Below are 14,505 nucleotides of genomic sequence, written 5' to 3'. Positions count from 1 at the left end.
TCACTTGTCTTGGTAATATAATACGGTATTATACAAGGATGCTCAGTCACTTGTCCTGGTAATATAATACGGTATTATACAAGGATGCTCAGTCACTTGTCCTGGTAATATAATACGGTATTATACAAGGATGCTCAGTCACTTGTCCTGGTAATATAATACGGTATTATACAAGGATGCTCAGTCACTTGTCCTGGTAATATAATACGGTATTATACAAGGATGCTCAGTCACTTGTCCTGGTAATATAATACGGTATTATACAAGGATGCTCAGTCACTTGTCCTGGTAATATAATACGGTATTATACAAGGATGCTCAGTCACTTGTCCTGGTAATATAATACGGTATTATACAAGGATGCTCAGTCACTTGTCCTGGTAATATAATACGGTATTATACAAGGATGCTCAGTCACTTGTCCTGGTAATATAATACGGTATTATACAAGGATGCTCAGTCACTTGTCCTGGTAATATAATACGGTATTATACAAGGATGCTCAGTCACTTGTCCTGGTAATATAATACGGTATTATACAAGGATGCTCAGTCACTTGTCCTGGTAATATAATACGGTATTATACAAGGATGCTCAGTCACTTGTCCTGGTAATATAATACGGTATTATACAAGGATGCTCAGTCACTTGTCCTGGTAATATAATACGGTATTATACAAGGATGCTCAGTCACTTGTCCTGGTAATATAATACGGTATTATACAAGGATGCTCAGTCACTTGTCCTGGTAATATAATACGGTATTATACAAGGATGCTCAGTCACTTGTCCTGGTAATATAATACGGTATTATACAAGGATGCTCAGTCACTTGTCCTGGTAATATAATACGGTATTATACAAGGATGCTCAGTCACTTGTCCTGGTAATATAATACGGTATTATACAAGGATGCTCAGTCACTTGTCCTGGTAATATAATACGGTATTATACAAGGATGCTCAGTCACTTGTCCTGGTAATATAATACGGTATTATACAAGGATGCTCAGTCACTTGTCCTGGTAATATAATACGGTATTATACAAGGATGCTCAGTCACTTGTCCTGGTAATATAATACGGTATTATACAAGGATGCTCAGTCACTTGTCCTGGTAATATAATACGGTATTATACAAGGATGCTCAGTCACTTGTCCTGGTAATATAATACGGTATTATACAAGGATGCTCAGTCACTTGTCCTGGTAATATAATACGGTATTATACAAGGATGCTCAGTCACTTGTCCTGGTAATATAATACGGTATTATACAAGGATGCTCAGTCACTTGTCCTGGTAATATAATACGGTATTATACAAGGATGCTCATTCACTTGTCCTGGTAATATAATACGGTATTATACAAGGATGCTCAGTCACTTGTCCTGGTAATATAATACGGTATTATACAAGGATGCTCAGTCACTTGTCTTGGTAATATAATACGGTATTATACAAGGATGCTCAGTCACTTGTCCTGGTAATAATATAATACGGTATTATACAAGGATGCTCAGTCACTTGTCCTGGTAATATAATACGGTATTATACAAGGATGCTCAGTCACTTGTCCTGGTAATATAATACGGTATTATACAAGGATGCTCAGTCACTTGTCCTGGTAATATAATACGGTATTATACAAGGATGCTCAGTCACTTGTCCTGGTAATATAATACGGTATTATACAAGGATGCTCAGTCACTTGTCCTGGTAATATAATACGGTATTATACAAGGATGCTCAGTCACTTGTCCTGGTAATATAATACGGTATTATACAAGGATGCTCAGTCACTTGTCCTGGTAATATAATACGGTATTATACAAGGATGCTCAGTCACTTGTCCTGGTAATATAATACGGTATTATACAAGGATGCTCAGTCACTTGTCCTGGTAATATAATACGGTATTATACAAGGATGCTCAGTCACTTGTCTTGGTAATATAATACGGTATTATACAAGGATGCTCAGTCACTTGTCCTGGTAATATAATACGGTATTATACAAGGATGCTCAGTCACTTGTCTTGGTAATATAATACGGTATTATACAAGGATGCTCAGTCACTTGTCCTGGTAATATAATACGGTATTATACAAGGATGCTCAGTCACTTGTCCTGGTAATATAATACGGTATTATACAAGGATGCTCAGTCACTTGTCCTGGTAATATAATACGGTATTATACAAGGATGCTCAGTCACTTGTCCTGGTAATATAATACGGTATTATACAAGGATGCTCAGTCACTTGTCCTGGTAATATAATACGGTATTATACAAGGATGCTCAGTCACTTGTCCTGGTAATATAATACGGTATTATACAAGGATGCTCAGTCACTTGTCCTGGTAATATAATACGGTATTATACAAGGATGCTCAGTCACTTGTCCTGGTAATATAATACGGTATTATACAAGGATGCTCAGTCACTTGTCCTGGTAATATAATACGGTATTATACAAGGATGCTCAGTCACTTGTCTTGGTAATATAATACGGTATTATACAAGGATGCTCAGTCACTTGTCCTGGTAATATAATACGGTATTATACAAGGATGCTCAGTCACTTGTCCTGGTAATATAATACGGTATTATACAAGGATGCTCATTCACTTGTCTTGGTAATATAATACGGTATTATACAAGAATTTTGCAAAGAGTCTACAAGTTCCTCAAAAAATTAAACACAAAATTACCTTATGTCCAGCAATCCTACTGCTGGGTATTCACAAAAGAGAACTAAAACTTGTCCACACAAAACTGTATTCAAAAACTTATAGAAGCATTATTCATATTACCCTCAAAGTGAAAATAACTTAATAACCATGAGATGAGATAAGCAAAATGTCGTTTATTCATTTAATTAAATATTAACCATTCTTAAAATAAAAAGTTCTGATAACATGCTATAACACGGATTAAACTAAGCACATACTCAGTGAAAAAAGTCAGACAGAAAAGGTTATATGCAGAATGGTTCCATTAAAAAAGATTTTTTTAAATTATGTGGATGTGTGTCTGAATGTATAGTTAGTTTTCTGCCAACTTGACACACAAGCTAGGGTCATTTGGAAAGAGGGAATCTTAATTTAGAAAATATCTTCACCATGAGATTGGCCTTCAGGCAATCTGTGGGATTTTTTTAAATTAATAATTGGTGTTAGTGGGCCCGGCCCACTGTGGGTGGTGCCACCCCTCGGCATCCTTGTCCTGAGTTATATAAAAAAGCAAACTGAGCAAGCCATGTGGAACACGTCGTGAAGCTGTGCTCCTCCATGGCTTCTGCTTTAGTTCTTACTTCCAGGTTCCTACCTGGAGTTCATGCCTTGACTTTCTTTCATGATGCACTGTGATCAGAACACGTAGGCCAAAAAAAAAACTCAAGCAGCCTTTCATCATGCTGTTTTATCACAGCAATAGCAAGTAAACCAAGACAGTGAGGGTGTGTATGTGTGCATGTGTGAATGCCAGAAACCATGGAGTCCAGAAGAGGGCATCAGATCTCCTGGAACTAGAGTCACAGCCATTTGTGAGCTGTCTGTTACAAATGCTGGGAACTGAACTTGGTCCTCTGCAAGAGATGCAAGTCTTACTGCTGAGCCATCTCTCTGGCTCCAGTGTTTCCAATTATATGAAACATCTAGAATTGGCAAGTTCCTAAGACAGAAGGTACATTTATAGTGGTCAAAGGCTAGATTAGAGAGACATATAAGTGGGCATGGCTCTCACTTCCCAGTAATGAAAATGAGGAGTCAGGCACATGACCTATGCACAACTCTGGGAATATTCTGATCCACTAAATTATACTTTTAAAGAATACAAGTTGTATTTTTAGCAAGTGTTCAAAATGTAACTTTTTCCCACCAGTTTCTACTATTTGTAGAGCAAGACAAACTTTTCTTTATTTGATACAGTCTCTCTGTAGCCTTGGTTAGCCTTGAACCACAGAAACCTATCTACTTCTGCCTCCCGAGTGCTGGGATTAAAGGTGTGCACCACCATACCCACCTATGACAAACTTGTTTTTAAGCTCCATGACTGCACTGAAGTTTTAGCTCGTTAAATCTTAACCCATGTCAAAAGTATCTTCAATTCAGATTCCTACTCAAGTTTTATCAACCAGTATTATAGCCTTCTAACACTGTAACAAACACCTTGAAATGCTACAACATTAAAAAAATTACTAATATTTCAAAAACTTTAAAGATTTATTTTTATTTTTGGATGTGTGCAGATACGCATGGAGACCACAATAAGGTACTGAATCCTCTGAAGCTAGAGTGAGAGGAAGTTATGAGCCACCTAACACGGATGCTGAGAACCAAACTCAGGTCCTTTGAAAGAGCAGGGCTCACTTTGAATTGCTGAACCACCTCTCCAGCCCCGGTAGCACTCACTTTTTGGCACTTTGTAAATAGTCTTATGTATACTTAAGCTTTCTGAGAGAAAATGCTCATATTATCATTTATCTTTGTATAACACTTTCATGATTTTCAAAGTATTTTCACATACACAACCTACTTAATTCAGATAACACAATTTATAAAAGATATCTACCTCTATATAATTGTGAGTTATTGAGACAGGGTCTCACTTTTTAGTTTGGCTGACCTGGAACTCATTCAGCCCAGGCCAGCCTCAAAATTGTGATAATCCTGCCTCAGCATCCTGAGTGCTGAGATTACAGGTGTGTCACAGAAGAGGAAATTAAACAGCTGTTTCAAGTCATACGGCTGAGGTGTCTGGACTCTACAGGTGGTATTTCGACCACTGTATTAAGTACTGTAATGTTCTCTAAGTACTGACCATGTCTTCTTTGTCTTTTTCTGGTCTTTACCTGCATCTTTCTTTTGTTATTACGGTGCCCCCCAGAACACTGACACTTCTTTATCTGTAGATATAACAGGAACTCAGTAAGCACTTGACACTAACAATCAACATAGTCCAGCAGGAATGAACTTTTAGAACTGGTGCCATTTTTTTACAACTGGTATAACTTAGATACCCAATCAGAGAGCCTGGGTGCGGCACAGATTCAGCTCTGGAAAAGCAGCAGCTCTGAGGGGTTTCACCATACAGTTGCCATATCCTCAGCAACTGCTCAGATTAAGGCACTTACTACAAAATATGATTTCTCCTTACCAAAATGACTTGTGCAAAGTTTAAACCTTTCGTCTGCAATGAGATTATATTAAGGGGGATTATTTTTATGTACAATAAACCAGTAAAAATCACTGTATTTTTAAAATTCCATCTCCAGCACTGCTAATTCTCTTAATTATTCAAGAAAAGGGGAGAAAATAGATACCTTTAGAGATATCAAGCAATTGAATGTAGTTAGAAATATAATTATGCAAATTAGGCCATTAGAGAATTTTCTATCTTGGCAACATGATTTCCAGGAATGTAGTCTGGGGCTGGTGAGATGGCTCTTTGGGAAGGGGTGTTTGCCACCAAGATTGATGGCCCAAGTCTGATCCCTGGGATCCACATGGTAGGAGAAAACGGACTCCTACACACTGCCCTCTAACCTTCCGGCACTGGGCACACACCTACCTACACACAAATAAATACATGTAATTAAATTAGTTTTTTGAGACAAGGTCTCTGTATATAATCCTAGCTAGATTAGAAATACGATATTAGCACAGGCTGGCTTTGAACTCAGAAATCTGATTGTACCTGCCTCCTAAGTGCTAGGATTAAAAGTGTGTGCCACCAAGCATGTGCTTTAAAAACATTTTTTTTTTAAAAAAAAACATAGCTATTTATTTTTGGCTACAGATAAAATATTTGGATGGTGGCACATATCTGTAATCCCAGTACAGAAGCTGAAACAGCAGGATCCTGAGTTTAAGGATAGTTTAGGCTACATAAGGAAACGGTCTCAAACAGAACAAAGCAAAACAATCAAATAAAAACAGTAACAAACTTCTCCTACTCAAGTTGATTGGCATTCTACTTTGCATAGTGCTCTGTTGAGAATATCAAGTCACCAGCTCTAGGAGACTCACATCCTCTTTATAACAAGGCAGGTAATGGCATCACTCCCCTTTTTACACACATAGAAACTCTTCATAACAGAGCAGGTAATGGCATCACTCCCCTTTTACATACATAGGAACTCTTCAGAACAAGGCAGGTAATAGCATCACTCCCCTTTTTCATACATAGGAACTCATCATAACAAGGCAGGTAATAATATCACTCCCCTTTTTTGTACATAGGAACTTGAAACACCGAGAGATTTAAAAGCTCACCCAAATTCTAAGGACTACTAAGTCAGAAAACCAGACTTTGGATGCAGGTAAGTTTGATCACTGTGTTGGCTTATATTGTTAATGTGAGTGTACTGATATTTCACTGGATAGACTACATTATAGTTTACACCCCCACATCTCCACTGTTATTTTCCCCCCAAAGAAACTGTAGGCAGACTCTTAATACACAAAACCCGATCAGTCAAGGCCCAAAGTGCTATCTAGTCCAAATCTCCAATTTAAAGGACAGTTTGAATTCCTTTAACAGATTTTTTTGAGTGTGTGTGTGTATAGACATGTGTGGTGAGTATAGGCATGTTTACATGTCTGTGTGCACACCTGTGTAGAGATGTGCATGCATGAGTGTGCGTGTGTAGAGAGGCCAGAAGTTGATGCTCGGTGTCTTCCTTGATCATCACTCTTCACCTCATAGATTGAGGCAGAGTCTCTCCCTCAATCCCAGAGATAACCAACGTGGCTAGTCAGCCCGCTTGTTCTGGGGACTCTGCTTCTGTCTCTCAAGGGCTTGGGACTATGGACAAGCTTCTATGCATGCCTGCCGTTTATATGGGAGCTGAGGATCCAAACTCTGGTCCTTATGCTTACGCAGCAAGTACTTTATCCACTGAGCCAACTCTCTAGCCCATTTAATAAAATTTCAAGAACTGTAATAATAATGATAACAACAGATATGATAATTTAGGCATTTTGAGTGTGTCAGGCATGAGGGTGATTTTTTTTTTCCTATCACAGCTTTGATAATTGAGTTCTAACCACTTTATAGGTCACTGTTTCAGTTTGGAAAAATTACCTAGCCACAAAATCCAAAGCTTGGACATGGGTGAATTTATTCCGGTGCTTAACCACTGACTTACACTGAACTACATGACTGACTCAGGGTAAATGGGCTTTTGTCAGATTCTGACCACCTTCAGTGAGTAGTCTGTCCACAAAGGTACAGGTAAAGTAAAGGTAAAGTAAAGGTAAAGGTAAAGGCAAGTGGTGATGAACGTACAAACACATTTGGTGAGGCAGACAGACCGCCACGTGGTTACTTTTTCCTCCTATTATCTGGATAACTATTTATACATTTATAAGTAAATTATTTCTATTTTTGGGTTTTGCTTATTTACATGTTACAGACTGAATTACTCATTTTTTCTGTTCTAATTTTTCTTTCTTTTACAATGAGTGGGCAATAACAGAGTGTCAACTTGTGTTTACACTTTTCTGTATCTAAAGTTCTTCATGCTGAAACTCCTTTACCTTCTCCTAATCCCTAAAGGACCACTAGTCACCTTAAAGGATATCAGGAGAGGTAAAGGCATGGTCCAAACAAGAAATAAAAAGTCTCTTTACAGCATGCCCTACACCATGAAGCCTTTACCACACTTACATTTAATGTAGATGTGTCTGAGGTTTTGGGTAGTCACAATACTTCAAAATATAATGCAGCCACCCTGTTAAGACATGAATCAGGATTTTAAGTTTTTCTAGCTTTCTTAAGCTTCTCTTTGTTCTATTATTTACCGCTCTTTATTTTATACCCCAAACTGATATTGTTACTGTGGGGACTGTGTGTAAAGTATCTGGCAAACTGAAATCTTGCCCCCTAACCATCCTTTATAGTTCTGGCTCTCTGCTTAATAACAGGGGCAATTAAAAGTTCTGACTTAAACAGAGAGCTGGAAAGTTATGACAACAGTTGCAGTAGAAAATAAAGAGTAACTGAATATATTACTATTTATATAATTCTCTCATTCTTTAGATATTTTACCAACCCAGAAACTTAAATTTAACCTAAATCAATACTTATCATTACTTTTTTTTTCTTACACCTCACTTTCTAGTGAAGTTTTAGAAGCAATACCCTATGTAAGTCACACAGGCACCTTAAAAACAAATAAATTATAGAATACACTCAAGCAATCCACTTTAAAAAAACCCCAACTTTCATTTATTGAAGACTCATACAAAGTAAGTTAAGTTCTCAGAAACACATTTTCACAGGGAATTTTATCAAATGTAGTCATCTTTTTTGTAGCTCCCTCCCACATAGTGTCCAACAATGAATGCTGGGAAGGGGAGGTCCCATCTTGGGTCTGGGCCGTGGAAGAAGCCAGTCATGTGACTCAGATAAGGAGTGATAGCCTGCTCCACACTGTGCATGTTAAGTACCTAGATGCTGAGTTTGCTGGGTGAATACTCTTGTAGACAAGTTTTCTCAAAGTGCATTCTCTGGCCTCTTCCTATTACCATGATTCCTTTTCCTTTACTCTTTGACAATTTCTTTTATCATCATTATTATATTTTTCATTATTTAAAACAATTTTCAAATTCAAATATATTTTGATCATACTGAAACATACTTCGTGTTAGAATGAAAAAACATAGACAAGCTGTCAAAAGGCCTATGTGTATGGCATATGCTTTCCTATTTTTAAAAAAGACCTACTTTTATTATTTTTAATTATGTATGTGTATATATGTGTCTGTGAGTGAGTATATGTACATGAGTGTAGTTGCCTACCAAGGCCAGAGGCATAGAATTCCCCTGAAGCTGGAATTTCAGGCAGCTATGAGCTGCCCACTGTGGGTGCTGGAAACTGAACTTGGGTCTTCTTGAAGGGTAGCAGGTGCTTTTAACGGCTGAGTCATCTCTCTAGCTATTTTCCATTTTTGTAAGAAAAATGGATGAGGGCTGGAGAGATGGCTCAGTGGTTAAGAGTACTGGCTGCTCTGCCAGAGGTCCTGAGTTCAATTCCCAGCAACCACATGGTGGCTCACAACCATCTGTAATGAGATCTGGCACCCTCTCCTGGCCTGCAGGAATACATGCAGACAGGAAATTGTATACATAATAAACAAACAAACAAGCAAATAAATAAATAAATCTTAAAAAAAAGAAAAAGAAAAATGGATGAATACACCCATTAATCATCAATTTATAATGCTCATGAGAAAACTTTTGTTTCAAAATCAGCATAATGGTAGAAATGGAAAATTTGAAGTAGCTACCTTATTATTCATGTATACTACAATAGTAACCCTCCTTATTGAGAGGAAAAAATTCATTTAAATGAAATTTAAGGCTTTTTATCATCCTTTTAACAACAGTTTGTTAAATCTTCAAAAGGGTGGTTTTTGTTCCTTTAAAAATTCTACTTAAGAATCATTAGAAATTCTACCAAGTTTATCTCACCATGTCAACCTACTTGTAAACAAGAAAGCTATATCTCTAGTTATTGAAATAAAATAATCTGAAATGTCAGAAAGTCAAATTGACACTTTTTTTTGACACTTTCTGTTTATTATCTGCAAGCCTAACCCCAGGCCAGGAGATGCCACATTCTGGGCACTCAAATATTAACAGTTATGCTAAGTACAATCTGAAAGACAGTTGGAATGAGCTCAACTGCTAGCCTTCCCAAACTCAAGGCTAAATACATTATAAGAAATAAATTAGCAAGGAAATTCTTACTACTACCTGTATATTCTGGCTCATAAAATTCTTTATCAGATCTACAGTATTTTGAATACTTTTCAGAAAAAGAATGGGGAAAAACCACTAAAAATGTATGGCTACATCTTGAATTGTATCTGCACAGAATTTTAATTAATAGGCAGGCAAGGCTGGATATGTACTCAGTGGTAAGAGTCTCTGCCTAGCACATAAAAGGCTCTACAGACTGAATTACATCCTCAGCATAGGACAAAAGACTGGGATGGATATGAGGGAGACGCACTGTCCAACATTTCCTTATTAAATTCTAGATCCTAATAAACAACTAGAAAATACCATGCAACAATTGGATAAAGGAAGCAAATACAATGTATATTCTATCACAACATTTTATATTTAAAAGAACCTACATAATATCAAGCATATATGAATGTTTTGTTATCTGATAATCTACAAGGTCAAATTTCTAAATTTACTAAACACTAAATACTGTATGGTAACTTTTTACAGTCAATAAAGAATAATGAAAGATAGGTAAGAATTCTCATAAGAATAATGTTTTGCTGGGCAGTGGTGGCTCACACCTTTAATCCCAGCACTCGAGAGGCAGAGGCAGGCAGATCTCTGTGAGTTCAAGGCCAGTCTGGTCTACAAGTGAGTTCTAGGACAGCCAGAGTTATAACATAGAGAAACCCTGTCTCAAAAAACCAACCAACCAAACAACAACAACAAAAGAATGTTGTTCTAACAAGATTAAAAAAAAACACAGAAGTTACTAAGCTAATTAGCTATTCATTTGGAATAAAGATAAAATTTATCTTTTTTTACAAGAGTATCAAAACTCTTCAATTCAACAGTATGTTTACCTACCTTCATCTGATTTCCAACTTTTTTTCCTCTTTGTTTTTTATATGTATGAATATTTTGCCTGTGCACCACTTGTGTGCCAGAAGAGGGTTCCAGATCATCTGGAACTGGAGTTACGGATGATTGTGAGCCATCATGTTATGGAAACAGAACTCAGGTTCTCCAGAAGAGCTACAAGTGCTCTTAACTGCTAAGCCATCTCTCCAGCCCATGACTTTCCAACTCTTAATGTGTTTAATAGGAATGGCATGTAATTATGAGTATTAGAAATAGCTTACCATATACTCCTTTGTCTAAAAGTAGTAAAAATTCATCCACAGCATTGCACATTTCAGATTCGGTAAGATCCAACAATGAAACAACTTTGAAATCTAGTTGCCTTAATAAGTTGGTCAATTCATACACATCCACCAAAGGAGCTTTAAGCTTGGGGTGCTCCCAATAATTCATATTTCCTATCAAAAGAGCAACTTTGTCCTTTGCTGTAAGAAAAAAAGGGGGGGTTGGGAATTAGAGGAGGGTATAAAGATTAAAATTTATAGAAGTATTAAAATGAAAAACTTTAAGACTACAGAGTTTCAAGTAAGATGACATTAAATTTCATTTTAGAGGTGTTACTTTACAGAGGAGACTAAGAACACAACAGGCTGAAACATCAAGTCAGACAAAGGATATTTATTAGTTACATATGAAATATAGGCCAGAGTTTGCTCTCATCAAGGTTCTGTTTTACTGAGAATGGAGGAAGTGAAACAAACACACACCTCCAGAGGAGAGGAAGAATTCACAGAGCGAGGAAAGGCCAAAGAGAGAAAAGGAGGAACTCACAAGGACCACATTTGTTTCTATAGTAGTTGTGTGGGGGCTGTCTCCTCCTACCTCTAAATTCAAAAGTTTTTATCACCACCACCATCATCATCATCATAATGGTATATGTGCATGTGGACACACAGGCACAATGGGGTGTGTGTGTGTGTGTGTGTGTGTAGTTCAGAGGGCAACTTTCATTTCCTTCTTAACTTTTTAAAGACATATTTCCTGTTTGCCTGGGATAAGGCTACTTGAGGAATGTTTTTGAGTTTATTTTTTTGACTTTGCTCAGACAGAAAGAGGTGTTCTGGGGTGCGGGCAGGCGAACAATATGTACTTATGCCTTAAAAAGTATCAGCTAGCCTATTTGGGGCATGGCCTGGCCTGAACAGTTATGAAGGCTATGCCAAGCTTAGTACTTAAGAGACTTCAACACTGCATCTTTCTTGACGGTCTTGGGGGTAGTACGGTGGCAGCAAAGTTTCAAGAGACCTGTGCACTGCCAGCTGTATAAAATTAGAGGTGAGAATTACATAAAACACACAATACTTGACAGTAATCACTATAAACCACACTACTTCTTTATATAGTTATTATATAATGCTTTTCATTGTTAAATTTTATTTTAAAAATTCCAAGTTTCATCACTATGTAGAGTATGACTTCTACATATGAAAAAAAAAAAGGTTACTTCTGAACAGCATATTGTGGTCTGTCAGCAGCAGCCTCATATACCTCAGTATTTACTACATTTCCTGAATGCATTAGGACAATAACTGAGAAACTGACCTATAGGGTCTAATGATGCATTTCTCAAGATATACCTCTGTTATATAGATATACTCATTCAGTGATATGTATGTAACTATATTTGGGAAAGAATGATTTATAGAATACAAGAGTCCAAGAATGTGAGAATGTGAAAATATCAATAATTGCCCAAAACTCTTATAAAATTTTTTTGTCAATGATAATCTTGAAAAAGCTAGATTATATAACTTTTAAAATTTTTCTGGTAAGGAAGATGGTGGGTCTTACCTTGACCAATCTACTTGTGAAGCAGTTCCTGGTTGGCAGGAGAGCTCGAGTGGACTTAGAATAGAGAAGTAGAGACGGGCTGAGACAAGATGACAAGGACCCATTCAAGGAAATGGTTGTGGCAAAGAGACCAGACAGAGAAAGGAACAGTACTGAATTTGAGGAAATGAGAGGAATAAAGAAAACTTAAAAATGGCAAGGGCACAAGCAAGTCATCATGAGTTTTAGATAATAAATTCAAGAAATTTATTATAAAAAATGTACTGTAAGAGCCACCCACAAGTTCTTGAACACAAGCTATCTACACATGGAGCTGGGAGCACAGCTCAGTGGTTGAGTGCACGCTTAGCATGTGAGGCTCTGGGTTCAATCCCCAGCACCAAGAAAAAGAAAACAAAGAAATAAAAATGTTATTTGATTATACAAAAGAATAACAAAACCACTTTGGAAATATACTTACTAGAGGATCCTAGACATTTTCCAGAACTTAAAGTAGTAGACATTCTTCAAAAACTGGCACAGTGCTACATCATCAATTCCATGTCTAATAATTCTAAGTTATCCAAAATGAGTTCATATTCCTAAGCACCTAGAAAAGGGTCTGGTTCATTCTAAGTGCTATTAAGCATTTGTTAAGTCTTTGAATATTTATAAAAAATACAGAATTAGCATCAAATCTGACTAGTTCAAATGAATTTGACTTCCTGTTACTCTGATGCATCCAATCTTTTAACGACTTTGTATCTCACAAAATAATGTCTGAAATCCTCAGTTTGGCATACAGAGCCATTCACATTCTTGTCACTGTCATAGATAGCCCATGAGGAATCTTGGTATCTTTGCCCTGTGAGGTACAGTCAGCCTCACCTCACATGTGCTGCCCGCCCTCTGACTTTCTCCAAGCAGTACATAACATGTGGTGGCACTGCCAGTTCTGGGCTGTGGACTGAAGAAGTCCCGACAGCCTTCACTTTTGAGATACAAGCACAACATTAAAAAAGCAGCAGCTTCTCAGGCCGGGAAAGAGGCAGGACAGAGGGGAAGAGTCTCTTCTCAGTCCTCACTACATGCCACGGTATGAAAGTGAAGCCTTCTTATATGTGTAGCCTTGGTCACCAACAGACTATAACTACATAAGAGACTCCAAGAAGGATGATCTGTAAAACCCACAGAACCAGGAGATAAAATATTGATAGATTTTTTTGAGACAGGGTTTTTCCCCTTTAGTCCTGGCTGTTCTAGAACTCATTATGCAGACCAGGTTGTCCTCAAACTCACAGAGATCCTCCTGCCTCTGTCTCTCAAGTGCTGGGGTTAAAGGTGTGCACTACCATGCCTGGCTGTTTTTTTTTTTTTTTTAATCTAGTGAATTCTGGAATACTATTACTACTTATTAGATAACTGTATCAGCAGCCTAATGATTGGTAGTCTAAGACTCCACCCTCCAGTAGTACTGACCTATTTGTTCCCCTCCCACACTGCCTACTTCACAGTTCCACATTCACCAAGTCTTTTCCCTTCTTCTTTAGAGAACATTCTAGCTTTATCTACAAGAGAACTCCTAATTTATCCTTGAAAATTCTCACTTGAACTTTCCTCATAAAGAAAGTCTTCCTTGACTCCCCTAGACAAACCTAATCACCATATTCTAAGAATAATTTAAGATTATTTATCCATTTCTACTATGGTATATGCCACATACTATTATAAAGTTCATTTTCTTACTTTATAAACGGTCACAGACATGAGATATTTGATGTTTGGTAAACCTCACAATAAGAGTTAACCCGATACTCAGTTTATTTTGTTCTTAGAATTCCACTGTCTGTGAAATGGCACATGCTACAACAGACCCAACAGGGGGCTACAGAATTGCTGACTCCCAGGTATCAACCACCAATCAGATACCAAGTACATAACTCTGAGCAAATTTTAGAGTTAAGTAGTTGTTGTTTTTTCTGAGAAAGGGTCTCACTATGTAGCTCTGGCTGTCTTAGAACTCACCTTGAACTCACAGAGATCAGCTGCCTCTGCCTCCCAAGTGTTGGGAT

General features: G+C 37.4%; 1 protein-coding gene and 1 long non-coding RNA gene across 3 annotated transcripts in view; one reads left to right on the top strand and one right to left on the bottom strand.

The window, feature by feature from the left end:
- Positions 1-14,505, bottom strand: part of Malt1 (MALT1 paracaspase) — a 66,361-nt gene that overhangs the window by 21,454 nt on the left and 30,402 nt on the right. For both annotated transcript variants that reach the window (XM_052742328.1, XM_052742329.1), the window contains one exon: positions 10,885-11,088. In XM_052742328.1, the coding sequence (XP_052598288.1) occupies positions 10,885-11,088 (204 nt within the window). The remainder of the gene's footprint in view (positions 1-10,884; positions 11,089-14,505) is intronic.
- The window catches only part of LOC128112906 (uncharacterized), a 108,211-nt gene that overhangs the window by 89,126 nt on the left and 4,580 nt on the right, over positions 1-14,505 (top strand). Inside the window, exon 3 of the long non-coding RNA XR_008219225.1 lies at positions 6,244-6,323. This is a non-coding gene — a long non-coding RNA (uncharacterized LOC128112906). The remainder of the gene's footprint in view (positions 1-6,243; positions 6,324-14,505) is intronic.

The sequence above is a fragment of the Peromyscus californicus genome, unplaced genomic scaffold (assembly GCF_007827085.1).
Source record: "Peromyscus californicus insignis strain IS unplaced genomic scaffold, ASM782708v3 Scaffold_17__1_contigs__length_78620276, whole genome shotgun sequence".
Classification (NCBI taxonomy): domain Eukaryota; kingdom Metazoa; phylum Chordata; class Mammalia; order Rodentia; family Cricetidae; genus Peromyscus; species Peromyscus californicus.
The sequence above is the reverse complement of the archived record's forward strand: the minus strand, read 5'-3'. Positions and strand labels throughout refer to the sequence as shown.